The following is a 20,256-nucleotide window of genomic DNA, read 5'->3' on the forward strand; positions in this document are numbered from 1 at the left end:
CCAAATTGTAGTCTGCTCGTCTTGCTTGATGTGGGAAGCTGGGCACATTCCCAGGGCCTGGCACCTGCATGTGCGCAAGAAGTTTCTTCAGCTGCAGCTCCTGGAAGCCCGAGTTTCAGAGTTGGAGCAACATCTGGGGACACTGGAGCATTCGGAAGGCGGAGAGTATTATGGATAAAAAGATGGTCATATCACAGACTCAGACTTTACAGGCAGGAAGGCAGGCTAAGCAGGCAGTGAAACATACATTTCCTGTGGCTACCCCCCCCTACAAAACAGATTTGGATATTGTTGAGGAGAATGTCCTCTCGGGGGATAACAGCGGCAGCCAGATTCAGAATTAGATTAGATTACATTAGATTACATTACATTACAGTGTGGAAACAGGCCCTTCGGCCCAACAAGTCCACACCGACCCGCCGAAGCGCAACCCACCCATACCCCTATATTTACCCCTTACCTAACACTATGGGCAATTTAGCATGGCTAATTCACCTAACCTGCACATCTTTGGACTGTGGGAGGAAACCAGAGCACCCGGAGGAAACCCACGCAGACAACGTGCAAACTCCACACAGTCAGTTGCCTGAGGCGGGAATTGAACCCGGGTCTCCGGCGCTGTGAGGCAGCAGTGCTAACCACTGTGCACCATGCCGCCCCCCCTTGTGGGGGGGGGTACTTGGTAAAGTAGTTGGGGAGTGTTTAAACTCGTGTAGTGGGGGATGGGAATCAGAGGAGTGGGGCAATAGATGCAGAAACTGAGGGAGAGATAGTACACATGGCAACCATAATTAAGAACAAGACCAGGGAGGGAAATGCTGCTGAAACAATAGTGGGGGGGGAGGTGGCAGGGGTCTCTGAAATACATGTGTTTCCATGTGAGATTCATAATGGTCAAGATAGATGAACTTAGGGCTTTGGTTAATACTTGATACTATGACATTATAGTGATTACGAAGACATGTGTTATGAAGTTGAAAGCGTGTACTGTACCTTTAAGAAAGAGTGAATGTAGTTTTGCACTGGGAGCTTGCAGGCGCTTGTCATGTGAGTGACTAGCAGTATCAGCGTGTACTGGAAAAGTGAAAACATGTAACATTTGGCTGTAAACTGATTCTTTTGACCACAATTCCAATCTCACCAATCAGTTTAAATTAAACCCCAGGTTACAAAATCCCAATTGGGTTTGAATTTATTGTTTTTGCCCATCTCAAACCAATGATATTATCCAATGTTTAGGGTATGAAGAAGCAGACATTTTGAAAGTCAGAGAGAGAGTAACTTCCAAAAAGAGAGAGACTGCCAATCAAAACTCTCTCTGTCAAAGATTCCTTTTTCATATGAAATATCTTTGTAGCAAAAGACCAAAGATGACCCTGGGGGATCTTCAGTCAGAGGAAGACAGACACCATAGACAACAGCTGCTGTTTGGTTTTGAAATTAGGTTGATGTAATTCTAATATGGGTGGTCATTGAAACAGTATATTGTTATAGAGTTGGAAGCAGTTATGAAAAAGAGGTGCGGAGAGTTGTGAATAGTTGTTGTTTAATGTTCACTTTTAGAATCGAATAATAAATTGATATTTTTCCTTTAAATAGAGGCATTTGGAAGTTCTCTGTCACTCATACCATAACAAAATATGAGGCAGGGTCAGCTTTTCTGGGTGTTTGGTTTAATTAGCAGAAGGGTTCACTGCCGTGTCATAACACTTGGCTGAAAGAGGGACAGTACTGGCAGCTGAATGTCCCAGGATTTAAATGTTTCAGGTATGATGTAAAGGGATGTAAAAGGGGTGAGGGAGTTGTATTACTGGTAAAGGAATATCTCACAGCTACATCAGAGGACTTGTGCAGTGAGACAATATAGGTAGAACTCAGGAATAGGAAAGGTGAAATCTCAATGCTGCGGGCATACCAAAGACCTCCCAACAGACCAGCGGGAGATAGAATTCAGAATATATAGAAAGACTTTGGAAAGATGTGAAAACAGAAGGGTTGTTGTGGTGGTTGATTTTAAGTTCCCCTGTACTGACTGGGACTCAATACATGCTCAGGGCTTGGATGGAGCAGAATTTGTAAGGACCATTCAGGAAGTTTTTTTGACACAGTATGTAAACAGTCCAACTAGGGAAGGAGAGATATTGGACCTGGTTTTGGGAAAGGAGCCTGGCCAGGTAAATGAAGTTCAGTGGGGGAGCATTTCGGGAACAGTGACCATAGTCCCTTGGGTTTTAAGATACTCATGGATAAGGATCACAGCAGTCCTTGGGTGAAATTGGGGCAAGGTGAACCACAACAATATTAAGCAGGAACTGGAGAATTTTGATTGGAGGCAGCTGTTGAGGGTAAATCTACAGAGGACATGTGGGAGCATTTCAAATGGCAGTTGATAAGAGTTCAGGAGTGGCATGTTGCTGTAAGAATGAAGGTTAGGTGTGGCAAATTACGTGAACCTTGGATGACCAGGGATGTTACGACCTTATTCAAAAAGAAAATGGAAGTATCCATAAGGTCTAAAAGGATGGAAAGTGATGAAACCCTTTAAGTGTATAAGGAAAATAGGGAAAAACTTGAACAAGGAATTAGAAAGGCTAAAAGGGGCTGTAGAAAGTAATTAGCAAACAAGATTAAAGAGAAGCCCAATGCTTTTTATACATATATAAAAAGCAACAGGGCAGCCAGGAAAGGATTGGCTCACTCAAGGACAAAGGAGGTGTCAGTATTCAACAAAGAGAAGGAATTGGTGGAGTATGATCTCAAGGAAGAGAGGTGTCAAATTTTTAAGTCAAATTGCTATTAAAAAGAAACAGGTGTTGTGCATCTTAGAAAGTATTAAGTAGATAAGTCCCCAGGTCCTGATGGGATCTATCCCAGAATATTGAGGGAGGCAAGAGAACAAATTGCTGGAATATTGACAAGACATTTTTGTATCCTCTTTGGCCATAGGTGAGGTCCCAAAGGACTGGAGAATAGCCAATGTTGTCCCATTACTTAAAAAGGGTAGCAAGGAGAATCCAGGAAATTACTGGCCTGTGAGCCTCACATCAGTGTTTGGGAAATTATTGGAAAAGATTCTCAGGGACAAGATTTATACACATTTCGAAGTAAATGTACTTGTTAGCGATAGTCATCATAGCTTTGTGTGGGGGAGGTCATGCCTTACTAACTTGATCAAATGTTTTGAGGAGGTGACGAAGATGATTGATGAGGAAAAACAGTTGATGTTGTCCACATGGACTTTAGTAAAGCTTTTAACAAGGTCCCTCATGGCAGACTGGTACAAAAGGTGAAGTCACCTGCTATCAGGGGTGAGCTGGCAAGACGGATACAGAACTTGCTTAGTCACAAGAGGCAGATGACAGCAGTGGAAGGATGCTTTTTGGAATGGAAGATTGTGGTGAGTGGTGTTCCATAGGGTTCGGTGCTGGGACCTCTGGGTCTACTTAAATGATTTGGAGGAAAACATGGCTGATTTAATTAGAAAGATACAAAGATTGGTGGAGTTGCAAATAGTGAAGAGACTTGTTAGAGGATACAGCAAAATATAGATCAGTTGGAGATATGGACAGAAAAATGTCAGATACAGTTTAATCCAGGCAAAAGTGAGGTGATGCATTTTGGAAGGTCAAGTACAGGTGGAAATTATACAGTAAATGGCAGAACTCTTCAGAACATTGATAGGCAGAGGAATCTGGATGTGAAAGTTCACAGCTTACTTAACATGGCAATGCAGGTAGATAAGGCAGTAAAATAGGGCTTTTGCCCGAAATGTCGATTTTGCTGCTCGTTGGATGCTGCCTGAATTGCTGTGCTCTTCCAGCACCACTGATCCAGAATTATGGCATGCTTGCCTTCATTGGAATGGACAAGTATGAGGATAGACAAGTTATGCTGCAGCTTTATAGAACTTTAGCTAGGCCACACTTGGAATATTGCATACAGTTCTGGTCACCAAACTATCAGAAGGTTGTGGATGCTACCTGGTATGGGGTATTTTCACCATGAAGAAAGGTTGGATAGACTGGGATTGTTTTCACTGGAACCCATGAGGTTGAGGAGTGACCAGAAAGAAGTTTATATGATTGTAAATGGCATGGATAGAGTTGGAAGCATGAGACTTTTTACCTAAGTTGGAGGGGTTCAGGGAGGGAGGGTGATTTTGAATGAGACATGCAAGGTAAGTTTTTCCACACAAAGTGTGGTATGTAGAATGCACTGCCACACAAGGTGGTAGAAACAGACTCAATAGCAGCATTCAAGAAGCACCTGGACAAATACTTAAATAGGAAGGAAATAGAGGGACACAGATCCTGTAAGTGAAGACTGTTTTATAGCATGGAAGGGCAAAATGTGTTGGCACAGGCTTGAGGGCTGAAGGGCCTGTTTCTGTGCTGCATTGTACTTTGTTCAAGACAGTCTTGCCATCCCCGGTTATCAGCTTAGTGAACCTTTGCTGCACTCTATCGAGGCAAATATATTCTCTCTTAGATAGGGAGACCAAAACCGCACTCAATAGTCCAAGTACAGTCTCACTGAAACTGCATGTTCTAATGTGTAAGGTCACTTAAATAGAACCCACACTGGTGCTGACCCAGTCACTGACACTGTGGACTTCCATGGTGAGTGGATTGGGAGAGATCTTTCCAAATTCCCACCATAACATTAGCAGGAGGACAATAATTCCACAATACAGTAAATGATGAAAAGTTGTAGTCTATATTGTTTCGCCAAGGGTCACCCAGACAGCATCTGACAGGACAATTTGAGTAACATGCCCAGGCCTGTTAATCTTGGATACTTGGGTGGATTGTCGATCCTTGTCCCACCTAAACTGACTGCAGAAATCTGTACCTGTATGTCAGTTACAAATTTGGGCAAAAGTTTTAGAGGAGACAGAAATCTCGGACTTCGACTCAGACTCTGCCAATTTCCTGCGTGGTAATATCCGGGGCTCTGACAACAGTCCCTTAGCTATCGTGCCTGTTTGGCAAAGCACACTGCTGTAAAGAAAAGTCATTATAGCTGACGCCAAGGTCCCCCAACATCAAACTCACGTTAGTCAGATCCTACGGTTTGACACTGCCTATAGAATGACAGGACTAGGGTTATAGTCCCATTCCAGACAGAAACTCAACATTGACATGTCAGTGCAGTAACAAGGGAGTGCTGCAGTGTCAGAGCTGCTATCTTTCTGGTGAGACATTAAACCAAAACTCTATCAAATCTCTCAGAACAATGCAGATCCCATGGTACACAGCTGTAGAGGAGTTGGGGAGTTATCCCCATTTTCCCGGTTTTTATTTGTCCCTCAATCACCAATAAAACAGAGTGCTTAGTTAGTTTTGCCTGGATGTTTGTGGGATACTGCTGTGCATAAATGGCTACTTCTGACATGAAATAGTAATGTGGGAAGCACTTCACTGGTTGTGAGTTAATCTGGCATGTGGAGGAGGTGAAAGGTGCTCTTTACAGCACCCATCACAGGCTCCATATTGAATAATCCAACTCACTGAAAGAGAAGACAAAACAGAAAGTATCAGAGAAACTCACCACAGTTTGGCAGCATGCGTGGGCAGAAATACAGAGTTAATCTTTGGAGACTAAAAAAGACATCATATTGGATTTGAAACATTAACTCTGCTTTTCTTTCTCCGCATACAGTACCAGATCTCCAGAATTTCTCCAGCATTCTCTGCTTTACCTTCAATTTTCCAGCATCCACAGTATTTTGCTTTCATTTTTTCTGTATCAGTATAGAATTCATCCTGTATGAGGGAAAAAATATTCACAGGCAATGCCACATAAACAAGTAATGCGAAAGGAGAGAATCTGAAACAGGTAAAGTGTGAAAGCGGTGTGAAAAATTCCTCTCAATTAACAATCTCACAGCTGAAAGAATCATTTTGGATGCCTCCAATTATAGGCAAGTATTAGTAAGAGTGAAAGAATCTGGAAAAAAATCATCATTTTAATTTATTTCAAAGAACTCAGAGGTGGACTGAGGCTCAGAAACAATAGCAGTGTTTTGATCAGGCTCCAAAACATCCACTCGCTGTGTGATGCAGGCTCCAACCTACCAACTTCCTGATGAACCCTTACACAATACATCAGATTATTGATGCATGACACCATCAGCCTGACTGAGAAAACAAAAAGAATCAAAAGGAGTACAAAAGATTCTCTTTGTTAGAACTCTAAATTCCAAATAAAGCTCTTCTAATCTCAAAACATGTCTCATACTGACGTGGTGAGCAATCAGAGACCGCATTACTTTACCCATGTCGATTGGTGGGCAGGATTAAACAGCCATGCAATATTGTGCAAAAAGTGTCTCCAAAATATTTCCATCACAAAGAACACAAATACAATTAGATATCCATTTGCTTCAGGTTATTATTACATCTCACTGTATTAATCACACCAAGCAAATCCAGGAAGGTCAAATAGCATTATTTGGTTGTTACAGTAATGAGCTCTAGGATACTTACATCATTATGAAAAGCTGGTTGTCAGACATTAATAAAAGGGTTAGCCAGCGTAAACATTGTCCAGGCTGCTCCATTTGTGCTAAACAGAGTGTGTGAGTAATACTTGTATTAGTTAGAAATACTTAATTTGGGAATGAGTTACTAATGTCCTGTTCACCTGAGTTTGTCAGCTCTGCCAAACTCACCAATTCCCTGCATGCACAAACTCTGTAAGTGCTCACGCGCTAAAATGGTGAAGTCTTATCATTGTAATATTTCCCCATATACAGTTCAGATAAAGGAGTATATTAGATTAGATTACATTACAGTGTGGAAACAGGCCCTTCGGCCCAACAAGTCCACACCGACCCGCTGAAGCGCAACCCACCCATACCCCTACATTTACCCCTTACCTAACACTACGGGCAATTTAGCATGGCCAATTCACCTTACCTGGACTGTGGGAGGAAACTGGAGCACCCAGAGGAAACCCACGCAGACACAGGGAGAGCGTGCAAACTCCAAACAGTCAATTGCCTGAGGTGGGAATTGAACCCGGGTCTCTGGCGTTGTGAGGCAGCAGTGCTAACCATTGTGCCACCGTGCCGCCCAATTTAATTTGTTCACAAAAGTTTTATATTTGACAATGTTGCCTTTGTACAAATACATCTGAGAAAATCTGAGACAAAAAGCATTCACACTAGAAACATTAAAAAAAACTTTACTTACATTGATCATAGCATTGGAGGTGATGCGGAAGAGGGTTGCTCGCTCATTGACTGTTTTAATTTTTTCTCCGTTCTCATCTGGTAACTTTAAGTTCTCAAGCTCACTCAGAGACCTCTGAAGGGCTGCCCCGTGCTTCGAGATGAGTTCATTGCACTGGCTCAGGTCGTCAAGCTTGCTGGCTAGGGTCCTCAAGGTGGTGTGCAGCTCACTCTTATCGGACTGCGAAGTTGGTTCCTCGTCACCTGAGTCATCTGTAGAAGAGAAACAATTTCACTGGTTACTGCACTGCCATTACCACTCAAGGCACATGTAAAACAGGAACAAGAGACCGAACAGATAAGATTGGAGCGACAGAACATTTGAGGGCAGTTGATATCAAAATCTGGCTTGTGCAGGCTTCCCCTCTTTTTAGTCACTCATAACAAGCTTCCTCAAAAAGACAGGTCAATAAAACAGAGTCTGTTCAGTGTGTTGTCTCCCAGAGTATCTACCAGGTGAAAAGGTCCACAACCAATACAAGGATAACATTTACTTTTTTATCTTCATGCTCCTTTAATAAAATGTATTTGGAAAGTAAGTGAATCATACAGCTCAGAAAGAGGATATTTAGCTCATTGTACCTGTTGAATGAGCTATCCAATGAAGCTCATACCCTAGTTCTTTCCCAAACACCTGAATTTTATTCTCCTTCATGTATTTATCTAAGTCCCTTCTGCAAATTACTACTGAACTTGCTTCCAATATCCTCCCAGGCAGTGCGTTCCAGGCCATAACTGTTAACTATATATTAATTGTGTTACATTATATACAGTTGACAGCATTAATTAGGGTCTTACTTGACCACATACAAAGAGACACTCACTGAAACTGGGTATTGTAGAGTTTGGAGGTGTAGACTTAAAAGCTTTCAATCTGTAAATAAATGCAAGATTGAGTAAAGACTGGCTCCTGTCGCATCTTTTAACCTGGCACCCTGAAATATAATAAAAATATGCCACATTTAAAAAGTTCACCTAACTCCCCTGGTTCTTTATTCCATCAAATCTGAATCCACCCCTGATCCTACTGACAACAGAAATAGTTTCGCCTAATTTCATTCCTATACCTTATAGTCTTATTTACTTCACTCTTCATGATTTTGAATTCCTGTATTAAAATTCCCCATAATGTTTTCCATTCAAAGTCAAACAATCCCAGCTCATCTAATCCCCAAAAGACTGAAGTCCTTCACTTTACATTATGGTAAATCCGCTCTGCATCCTCCAATGTGCTTTGGCAGGACAGTGCAGCCCTTATGAGGCTTACTGTCAGAGGCTAAATGTTTTCACAATCTAAGGACCTAGTTCTCAGTAATTCAGTTTCTGCTCATACTGAAACAAGAAAACCAGAATTTACTTGACCTTTCCTTATTTTGGAGCAGCAGGCCTCTGCTGATTCTGACTCTGTTGGAATGATTGTGAATGTGTGTGTAATGCAGTACAGTGAGGGACAGGGAAACAATCACAAAGCCAGAAGTGTACTATAAGATCCATTCGCAGTACTGTTTCTACATTGAATGAAGGCAACCTCTCAGCATTAACGCTGACACAAAAACTCTAAAAGAATTTCCAGAATCCCTATGAGGGAGAATAGGAAGGCATTTCCAGCTGTTTACTTCAGCCGACAGCTGGCTGTACTACACACGCAGATTTGTTTTGGCAATATCTCACTGCAGCAGGAAACAGCTGTTCCACAACAAAGGAGGTCAAGTCGCCAGCATTTGTTGTAGTTGTAATCAGAATAAAAATCTAATTTATGATGTTTGTTTGTCCATGAAAGCGAGAGAAAAAAAAGAGTAAGAGTGGGCTGCTAACAATCCACATTTACAAAGTTGGATTTACCTTCACTTTTGAACAAAGCCAAGTTACTAGTTGAAATAAATGGAGCAGTATCATTTCATGAGCTGTGATATTTTGTATTTATGGAATATTACAGAGTTCTCCTCAGTTAAAAAAAAACTTGTCCCTATGCAAGAGTTTGCTGTGACTGCCTAACATCTAATAGCACTTTATAGCCAATGAACCAACTGTAAAGTGCAGTAACTTGTAAAACCATGACAGCGAAGATGTGCACAGCAAGTTCCTTTAAACAGCAATGTGATAATGACCAGTGATGTTGTATTTTTAGGACATTGCTTAAGGAATGAATATTGAACAGGATGCTGGGATTAACTCATTTCTGTTTAAAATAATGCAATGTAACCAGTTAGATCTACATGGCAGGGCAGCTGAAGCCTTAGTGCTGCAATGGAATGTCAACCTCGAATATTGTACTCAAGTCTCCACAGTGGGACATTAATACACAAGCCTCTGACTCAGAGGTGAATATGCTATCAATGGAGTCAAGTTCTGGTCTTTAGCCAGTTAAGGGAGGGTTCCTCCCTGTTCTAACCCAGATGTTCATTCATGATTATATTTAAACAGTTTCCAGGCACCTTGAGTTACTTGCAGCTTCCAGCACAGTCTATATTAGGTATATAGTCACACAACTGCAAGATATGATTACTGGGGAAGTGTAACTCTGCTCAGCTAAAGAACATTGTGAGCATATTGCAGTTTAAAAGTTGATTAAATAATGTGAAAATCACTGATAGCACAAGTCTAATGACAAAGCTAGCATGGGGTATGCAAACACATTGCAATGATAACTTGAATTTATAAAAGGACATTTAATGTAATAAAGCACCCTATAGTATTTACAACATTGCGAATTCAATAAATGAACAGCTTAGTTTTTGGATAATTTCTCAACATGAGCATTAGCATCAATTCATTGTAATTAAAATGCACATAAAGAGAGCTTGTTGAATGTTGTGCCCTCTTTAAGGGCCAGCTCTGCACTAGGTCAAACATTGTTCGCCAGGAGTAACCCTACACAGTGCATGTGGTGGGAGAGAAAGGCAAAAGAAAAGCCTCTGAGGGAACACGGGTGCACAGTTTGGAAATAAAATCTCACATTCATTACAGTATTACCTCTTTTCATCATCACTTGTCTGATCGACGGTCATAGTGATGAGCTTCATTTTCTTTTTGGTGGCAGATGGAGTGGGAGGACTGACAGCGAGGACCAGAGGCCTGAGGGAAGGTTGGAGTGGGAGAAGCGACATCGAGGACCAGAGGCCTGAGGGAAGGTTGGAGTGGGAGAAACGACAGCGAGGACCAGAGGCCTGAGGGAAGGTTGGAGTGGGAGAAGCGACAGCGAGGACCAGAGGCCTGAAGGAAAGGTAAATTTAGAAAGATATAAAGGTTTACCTAGTGTATAGGCAGAGCGCACACTGAGCAGGAGCAGACACAGGAATGCTGGGAAATGAGGCTTTATATTTGGTGGCTGCTTTACTCTAAACACTATTCAGGTTGCGTCTCCCACCTGTCCTTCTCCTCTAACCAAGTTCTATGCGCCGATTGATAATGTCACGGGGTTTTAAAAACGTTTTTCAGTAGTCTTGTTGGGAATTTAGAATAGTGGGAATGGAGGTTAGGGCAGTTGAATGTACCTCCTGCAGAATGTGGGAGGTAAGGGTCACCTCTAGAGTCCCTGCTGACTACATCTGTGGGAAGTACATCCAGTTCCTTGAAAACCGCATTAGGGAACTGGAGCTGGATGAACTTCGGATGATTTAGGAGGTGGAGGGGGTTATTGAGAGGAGTTACAGGGAGGTAGTCACACCTCAGGTAAAAGAAGAAGAAGGTAGATGCGTTACCATCAGGGGACAGAAAGGGAACCGGCAGACAGTGCAGGAATCCCCTGTGGCTGTTCCTCTCAACAACAAGTATACTGTTTGGGATACTACTGGGGGGGGATGACTTACCAGGAGTAAGCAATGGGGCACAGGTGTCTGGCACAGAATCTGTCCCTGTTGCTCAGAAGGGAAGGGGGAAGAGGAGCAGAGCATTAGTCATTGGGGTCTCCATAGTTAGGGGCACAGATAGGAGGTTCTGTGGGAACGAGTGGGACTCACAGTTGCTTCCCAGGTGCCACGGTGTGATGTCTCTGATTATGTTTTTGGGATCCTTGAGGGGGAGAGGGAGCAGCCCAAAGTCGTGGTCCACAAAGGCACCAACGACATAGGTAGAAAGAGAGATGGGGATTTAAAGCAGAAATTCAGGGAGCTAGGGTGGAAGCTCAGAGCTAGAACAAACAGAGTTGTTATCTCTGGTTTGTTGCCCATGCCACGTGCTAGCGAGGTGAGGAATACGGAGAGAGAGAAGTTGAACACGTGGCTACAGGGATGGTGCATGAGGGAGGGTTTTAGATTCCTGGATAATTGGGGCTCTTTCTGGGGTAGGTGGGACCTCTACAAGCAGGATTGTCTTCACCTGAACCAAAGGGGTACCAATATCCTGGGGGGGATATTTGCTAATGCTCTTCATGTGGGTTTAAACTAATTCATCAGGGGGATGGGAACCGAAATTGTAGTTCGAGTATATGGGAGGATGAGAATAATGAAGTCAGTACTAAGATTTCAAGATTGCAAGAAGTTGGTTTGAAGTGTGTCTACTTCAATGCCAGGAGCATCCGGAATAAGGTGGGTGAACTTGCAGCATGAGTTGGTACCTGGGATTTCAATGTTGTGGCCATTTCAGAGACATGGGTAGAGAACAGAGAGGAATGGTTATTGCAGGCTCTGGGATTTAGATGTTTCAGTAAGAACAGGGAAGATAGTAAAAGAGGTGGGGGTGTGGCACTGTTAGTCAAGGACAGTATTACAGTTGCAGAAAGGACGTTTGAGGACTCATCTACTCAGGTAGTGTGGGCTGAAATTAGAAACAGGAAAGGACGTTACCTTGTTGGGAGTTTTTGATAGGCCTCCAAATAGTTACAGAGATATAGAGGAAAGGAGAGCAAAGATTATCCTCAATAGGAGCGAGAGTGGCAGGGTAGTTGTTATGGGGTACTTTAACTTTCCAAATATTGACTGGAAATACTATAGTTCAAGTGCTTTAGATGGGTCAGTTTTTGTCCAATGTGTACAGGAGGGTTTCCTGACACAATATGTAGACAGGCCAACAAGGGGCAAGGCCACATTACATTTGGTACTGGGTAATGAACCCGGCCAGGTGTTAGATTTGGAGGTAGGTGAGCACTTTGATGATAGTGACCAAAATTCAGTTATGTTTACTTTAGTGATGCAAAGGGATAGATATTTATCCAAAGCAAGAGTTATAGCTGGGGGAAAGGCAATTACTTTGCGATTAGGCAAAATTTAGGATGCATAGTATGGGGAAGGAAACTGCAGGGGATGGGCACAATTGAAATGTGGAGCTTATTCAAGGTCAGGCTACTGCGGGTCCTTGATAAGTATGTACCGGTCAGGCAGGGAGGGAGTTGTCGAGCGCAGGAGCCATGGTTTACGAAGGGCGTTGAATCTCTTGTCAAGAGGAAGAAGAAGGCTTATGTTAGGATGAGATGTGATGGCTCAGTTAGGGCACTTGAGAGTTATATGTTAGCTAGGAAGGACATAAAGAGAGAGCTAAGAAGAGCCAAGAGGGGACATGAGAAATCATTGGTGAATAGGATCAAGGAAAACCCTAAGGCTTTCTATAGCTGTATCAGGAATAAAGGAAAGACTAGAGTAAGATTAGGGTCAATCAAGCATAGTAGTGGGAAGTTGTGCGTACAGCCTGAGGAGATAGGGGAAGTGCTAAATGAATACTTTTAGTTAGTATTCATACTAGAAAAAGACAATATTGTCGAGAAGAAAACTGAGATAAAGGCTACTAGACTAGACGGGATTAAGGTGCACAAATCTGGAAAGTGTAAAACCGAAGGGGTTTCCTATTTAAGATTGAGATGAGTTGTAATTTCTTCTTTAAGCTAATTTTTGATCTCAGAGATCAATGGAAGTTTGGTCATTAACACAGTAAAATTGTGAGAAATGGAATCACAGGGTCCCTGCCCACAAATGTATATTGAGCAGAGAGAATGAGAGTATATGGGTTTGAAGGAGATACAGTTTACATTTGCATACTAACTTTGCCTTGTGTTAAAATAATAATTTGCTTAAATTTATTTATGCATGAAAGCTAGTATGAGTTTCTTTTGTCCTAAATAGCACTTACAATAGACCAGTCAACAGTCTTGGTGATTCAATCGGTCATTTATATATTTTGTGATGACATTGCTGGTACAATTGCAACATTTAAAAGGCATCTGGATGGGTATATGAAAAGGAAGGGTTTATAAGGGTGTGGGTCAAGTGCTGGCAAATGGGACTAGATTAGGTTAGGGTTTATGGTCGGCATGGATAATTTAGACTGAAAAGTCTGTTTCTGTGCTGTACAGCTCTATGACTCTATGTAGAGAAATGGGGCTTGGTTAGCAGCACACTCCTCCCATCAGTACCGTAACAGTGCACTGACTCCACTGTCATACAACAAGTATTGATGAGTTTGACTATTCAAGCAATCCAGAATTTTGGCTTATCACAGACATCTTTCTCTCTGATTTCTTGTCCTTTTCATAGGTGTAGCTGTCAACTTTGCCATGACATGAGTTTCAGGTAATCAGATTTTCATTCATCGTGAATTCATTGTGCATTGAAGGCTGCCCTCAACAGGATTTTGATCCATAAGGGAATCCTGTGCTATGAGGGTCGGGCTGGGCTGGTGAGGGAGGAAAATGGAGTTAAGATCGTAACCAGATCAACAAAAATTCCATTGAATGATGCAGCAAGTTGGGAGATGGTAAGAAATAGGAGCAGGAATAGGTAATGTACAATACAACCATCGACAGCAGCAGTAATTACTTACAAACATAAAAGCCACACGTCAGCCAACAGCAGTTACTCCAGCATCATGGGACTCCTACTGGCCTGTAAGCTTCTTACTCCCTCCCTTTCATGCTCATTTTACTGCTTTGATGTTTGCTTGTTAAATACAGGGCACTCTGCTAAAATTACACTATCCTGTCACCAGTGGGATGCCCAGGATGGTTTGAATGGACTCAGCCAATCTTCTACTTCCCATTGCTGAGATATCTGTCTGTTCCTCATTGCCCCATGATAGGAACCTACCACTGCAGTAATCATGGCCGGTAAACTTGGGACCTTGTCTTTATTCTATCTTTTGATGTGGACATTGCTGGCAAGACTAGTATTTGTTGCCCATCCCTAACTGTCTCTTCAATTAAATGACCTCGAAGGTCATTTCAGAGAGCAGTCCTGTAGGTCCAGAATCACATGTAGGCCAAACCAGGTAAGGATGACAGAATACCTTCCCTAAAGGACAATGAAAGTGTTTCACGGTCACTTGTCACTCAGACTAGCTTTATATTACAAATGTACAGTAGCCGCAATAAAATTTCAACTCACGTCACCAAGAGCTTGGAGTCTAAACTGTAGGATTACTATTCCAGAGACATTGGCATGGTGTCACCACCACCTCCCTGATACAATAGATCAAGGTGTAAAAATTATTGCACTCCATCAATAGCTGCTAACAACTTTATGGATATTAAGAGTGATGGGCTTTCAGCACATTTTCACTCATCTCGAAGTAATACTCCCATGAACAAACAGTTAATATATCACTGCACCTAATTTTTTAAACGTTGAGTCTATGCACATAGCATTGGAGAAATCTCAATATCTACTGATGATGTGTTTTCATTTGTAACTTACAGAATTATTATAATAGTAGATGTAACCAGTTCTGGTATCATCCTTGTGAAATTTGACTGCACAATGTCCAATGCTTCTGATGTCTTAAACAGCATGGAAACCAGAACAGTGTACTGGGGCTGGAACTAGGTTCTGTACAAGTTTATCAGAATCAGTAGTTATGAATGCTATGCTCCTAAATAAATCTTAACGTTTTGTTAGCATTTTAGTTGCTGTGTTGTCCTGTGTTGCTGCTTTTAATGGTATGGCCAACTTTACTCCTTGAGCCCTTCACTTTCCACCCTTTTCAGCTCCTTCCTTCCTAATTCACAAGCGACATTTCTGTTTTCCCATCACATTGGACTGCCTGAGATTTACCTAAAGTTAATTTGCCTCATTTTACAAATCTACAAGTCTTCAAATGTCTTTTTGTTTGGCGTTGGTTTCTTCCTCAGTATTAGATTTGTCTGACTGTGTTTTTAAAAAAAAAACGATTTTTTTTAGACTAGCTTCAGTGTGGAAACAAGCCCTTCGGCCCAACAAGCCCACACCGACCCTCCAAAGAGTAACCCACCCAGACCCATTTCCCTCTGACTAATGCATCTAACACCACGGACAATTTAGCATGGCCAATTCACCTGGCCTGCACATCTTTGGATTGTGGGAGGAAACCCACGCAGACAGGGGGAGGATGTGCAAACTCCACATGGGCAGTCATCCGAGGTTGGAATCGAACCTGGGACCCTGGTGCTGTGAGGCAGCACTGCTAACCACTGAGGCACCATACCACCCCAAAGTTTGCAGAATCTAAGCATCACCTTAGCCCAGCATTTATTGCACACCACTAATTGTCCTTGAGAAAGTGGTAATGAGCTCCTCTCTTTAACTACTGCAGTCCTTCTGCTGTTAGGATGGGAATTCAAGGATCTTGATCCAGTGATATTGAAGGAACAGTGAGATATTTCCAAGTCAGGATGGTTAGTAACATGGAGGGGAACTTGCAGGAGGTGGTGCTTCCATGTATCTGCTGTCCTCATCCTTCTAGACTGCAGTCTAAGGTTTGCAAGGCGCTGTCGAAGAAACCTAGATGCCTTGCTGCAAGTCATCTTATATACAGTGCACACAGCTGCCACATTGCAGCAGTCACAGGGAAAGTGAATGTTTATGGCTGTGGATAGAACAACTGGACTGCTTTGTCCTGGATGGTATCTAGCTTCTTGAACAATAAGCCATACTCATCCATACTCATCTTCTTCTAAACAATTTGCTATGCACTCAACTAGCTCGCTCCCTTACACACATCCTAATCTTTGTCATGACTTCACTACATGGCATTTTTGAAATGTACATTGCATCAGTGATTTTAAACATCTGTCAACCTAACACAGAGATTAAGGTTCACAGGGACAGAAACCTCCACATACATTTATTTGCATATTGCATGAATTCACTGGTTGTTCCTGAGATAGATAGGATGAATGTGTGCAGATCAGGCAAATACTGCACATTAGGAATAACTCCTGTTTCTCTCATATTCTACAACTGATGTGTTCTGGCATTGCCTGTCCACTAGAATTACCCTGCCATCCCCAAAACAAAGATTCATTTATTGGACACTGCTGTGAGCAACGTAGAATACAAATGATGGGTCGTGGAGCTACAGGCAAGAGGTGATGTCTCCAAGAAGGCTTCAAATTAGAGTCGGCAACTCTTTCGTTTTGTACAGACTGTAAACATCCAGCCAGAAGAAGCAACTCCAGCCTATCTGGTATCATACAACATAGGAATGGCCCGCCAATCAACAGGCAACTATTCTGTTTTTTGTTATTCATTCACAGGATTGTGGCCATCACTGGTCATTGGGCAGTTAAAAGTCACACACGTTGCATGGGTTTGGAGTCACACATCAGCCACGCCAGGTAAGGATAACAGTTTCCTTCCCTACAGGACATGATTAAATCAAGTGAGGTTTTGTCCCCAACACTTACACCACTTCAACCCCCTTCCCAACCCCCCCCCAACCACAAAATCCACCAAAGACATGCAAGTTCTGGGCCTCCTCCACCGTCAAATCCTAGTTACCCAAGGCCTGGAGGAAGAACGCCTCATCTTCCACCTTGGGACCTTCTAACCACACAACATCAATGTTGATTTCACAAGCTTCCTCATCTCCCCTTCCCCCACCTCATACCAGATCCAACCCTCCAACTCAGCACTGCTCTCTTGAACTTCTCCCACCTGTCCATCTTCCTTCCCACCTATCCGTTCTGACCAATCACCATTATCCCCCACCTGCATCCACTGATGACCTTTCTACTTACCTTCATCTCCACCCCCCCACACGCCCACCCCTCCTCCTATTTATCTCTCAGCCCGCTTGGGCCCCACCCACATTCCTGATGAAGGGCTGATGTCCAAAACGTTGACTCTCCTGCTCCTTCGATGTTGCCTGCCCAGCTGTGCTTTTCCAGCGCCACATGCTTTGTCCCAACAATCAGCAATGGTTTTGCGGTTATCATTCAGCTCTTAATTTTTATTTTTTAAAATTGAATTCAAATTTAAATGGCAGGATTTGAACCCAAGTCTCCTGGTTAATAATCCAGCAAAAATACCACTAGGCCATTACCTCCCCCGCAGAAACAGACATTTGCTGCAGTCAAGATAAAGGTTTTTCAGAGTGGAGGCCTGTGACCAGTGATCTGCCATAAGGATCAGTGCTGGGTCCAGTGCATTTTGTCATTTGTGTAAATGGCTTGGACATGAACATAGGAGGTACAGTTAGTAAGTTTGCAGATGACACCAAAATTGGAGGCGTAGTGGACAGTGAAGATGGTTACCTCAGATTACAATGGGATCTTGATCAGATGGGTCAATAGGCTGAGGAGTGGCAGATGCAGTTTAATTTAGAGAAACGTAAGGTGCTGCATTTGGAAAGGCAAATCAGGGCAGGTCTTAGACACCTAATTGTAAGGTCCTAGGGAGTGCTGCTGAATGAAGAGACCTTGGAGTGCAGATTCATAGCAGGTAGATCACAGGTGGTTGGATAGTGAAAAAGGCATTTGGTATGCTTTCCTTTACTGGTCAGAGCATTGGGTATACAAGTTGGCTTTCTATCAGAAGGATGTTATGAAACTTGAAAGGGTTCAGAAAAAATTTACAAGGACGTTGCCAGGTTTGGAGCTTTTGAGCTAGGGAGAGGCTGAATAGGCTGGGGCTGTTTTCTCTGGAGCATGGGAGGCTGAAGGGTGATCTTATAGAGGTTTATAAAATCATGAGGGGCACGGATAAGGTAAATAGACAAAGCTTTTTCCCTGAGGTGGGGTAGTCCAGAACTAGAGGGCATAGGTTTAGGGTGAGAGGGGAAAGATATAAAAGGGACGTAAGGGGCAATGTTTCCTTGCAGAGGGTAGTGCATGTATGAGCTGTCAGGGGACGTGGCGGAGGCTGGTACAATTGCAACATTTAAAAGGCATCTGGATGGGCATATGTATGGGAAGGGTTTAGAGGGATATGGGCCAAGTGCTGGCAAATGGTACTAGATTAGGTTAGGATATCTGGTCGGCTTGGCGAGTTGGACCAAAGGGTCTGTTTCTGTGCTGTACATCTCTGTGCCTCTATGATTGAATGATTGTGTCAGAATTAGGACAGGAGAATGGGCATTTTATTTTCAGAGTAAAATGTGCGCTACTTCAGAATCACAGGCATAGTTTCAATTGTCAAGTTAATCAACAGAAGCAATATGAAAATCATACTGTGATCTTGCAACATTGCAATCAAAACTAAGCGTCTTTTAAAAGGAAATGTCATAAAAAATTAAATGACTGCCTTTGAAAATTTTAGTATTTCATGATAACAAATGGTACCCTGCATAATCGATGTCTGTGAACAGCTGAGCTTAGGATAAAATAAGCCTGACGTTTAAGGGGCAAACGTACATTCAGCTGCCACACAGCTGGGGCCAAGGTTCAAGAATCTGTACAAAAGCAAAATACTGCAGGTTACTGCAAAAATACTGCAAAAGCAAAAGACAAAACTCTGAAAAAACTAGTATGTCAGATATTTGACAAAATGTTACAAGCCGATGTGTTAACTCTGTTTATTTGCTGCGAGGTGCGAGGGAGGAGCGAAGGACTTCTGGGAAGTCATATATTTGTATGGTTGCGTCTCCCACCCATCCTCCTTCTCTAACCGAAAAAAGGTTCTGTGCGCCAGATTGGTAAGGTAACGAGTTTATTTTTTATTCCTTATTTTTCAATAGTCTCTTTGGGAATTTAGAATAGTGGAAATAGAGGTGAGGGCAGTTGAATGTTCCTCCTGCAGAATGTGGGAGGTAAGGGTCACCACTAGTGTCCCTGCTGACTACATCTGTGGAAAGTCCACCCAACTCCAGCTCCTCAAAAACTGCGTTAGGGAACTGGAGCTGGAGCTGGATGAACTTCGGATCATTCGGGAGGCAGAGGGAGTCTTTGAGAGGAGTTACAGGGAGATGGTCACTCCTCAGGTACAAGAAAAAGGCACATGGGTTACAGTCAGGGGACGGCAAGGGAACCGGCAGGCAGTGCAGGGATCCCCTGTGGCCATTCCCCTCAACAATAAGTATACTGTTTTGGATACTTTTGTGGGGTGGGAGGGACTTATCAGGGGAAAGTAGTGGGGCACAGGGCTCTGGCACAGAGTCTATCCCTGCTGCTCGGAAGGGAAGGGGGAAAAGAAGCAGAGCAGTAGTCACTGTGGACTCCATAGTTAGGGGGACAGATAGGAGGTTCTGTGGGGACGAGAGAGACTCACGGTTGGTGTGTTGCCTCCCAGATGCCAGAGTTCGTGATGTCTCTGATCGTACTTTTGGGATCCTTAAGGGAGAGGGGGAACAGCCCCAAGTTGTGGTCCACATAGGCACTAACGACACAGGTAGGAAGAGAGATGGGGATTTAAGGCAGAAATTCAGGGAGCTAGGATGGAAGCTTAGAGCTAGGACAAACAAAGTTGTTGTCTCTGGTTTGTTGCCCGTGCCACGTGCTAGTGAGGCGAGGAATAGGGAGAGAGAGCAGTTGAACACGTGGCTACAGGGATGATGCATGAGGGAGGGTTTTGGATTCTTGGATAATTGGGGCTCTTTCTGGGGTAGGTGGGACCTCTACAAGCAGGATGGTCTTCATCTGAACCAGAGGGGTACCAATATCCTGGGGGGAGGGAAATTCACTAAAGCTATTTAGGCAGGTTTAAACTAATCCAGCAGGGAGATGGGAACCAAAATTGTAGTTCGAGTATAGAAAAGATTGAGAGTAGGGAGGTCCAAAATCAAGTTTCAGGGACGCAAGATGGCACCGGCAAGCAAGAAGTTGGTTTGAAGTGTGTCTACTTCAATGCCAGGAGCATCCAAAATAAGGTGGGTGAACTTGCAGCATGGGTTGGTACCTGGGACTT

At 43.1% G+C, this 20,256-nt stretch overlaps 1 protein-coding gene across 14 annotated transcripts in view; it reads right to left on the reverse strand.

The window, feature by feature from the left end:
• LOC122562796 (oxysterol-binding protein 2-like) overlaps window positions 1-20,256 on the reverse strand; it is a 334,280-nt gene that overhangs the window by 120,581 nt on the left and 193,443 nt on the right. For 13 of the 14 annotated variants that reach the window (XM_043715995.1, XM_043715998.1, XM_043715997.1 and 10 more), the window contains one exon: window positions 7,197-7,447. In XM_043715995.1, the coding sequence (XP_043571930.1) occupies window positions 7,197-7,447 (251 nt within the window). Of the gene's footprint in view, window positions 1-7,196; window positions 7,448-8,058; window positions 8,202-20,256 lie in introns of those variants that run through there. The other variant, XM_043716007.1, reaches the window with a different exon arrangement.

Source organism: Chiloscyllium plagiosum, chromosome 25 (assembly GCF_004010195.1).
Source record: "Chiloscyllium plagiosum isolate BGI_BamShark_2017 chromosome 25, ASM401019v2, whole genome shotgun sequence".
In the NCBI taxonomy this organism is placed as follows: domain Eukaryota; kingdom Metazoa; phylum Chordata; class Chondrichthyes; order Orectolobiformes; family Hemiscylliidae; genus Chiloscyllium; species Chiloscyllium plagiosum.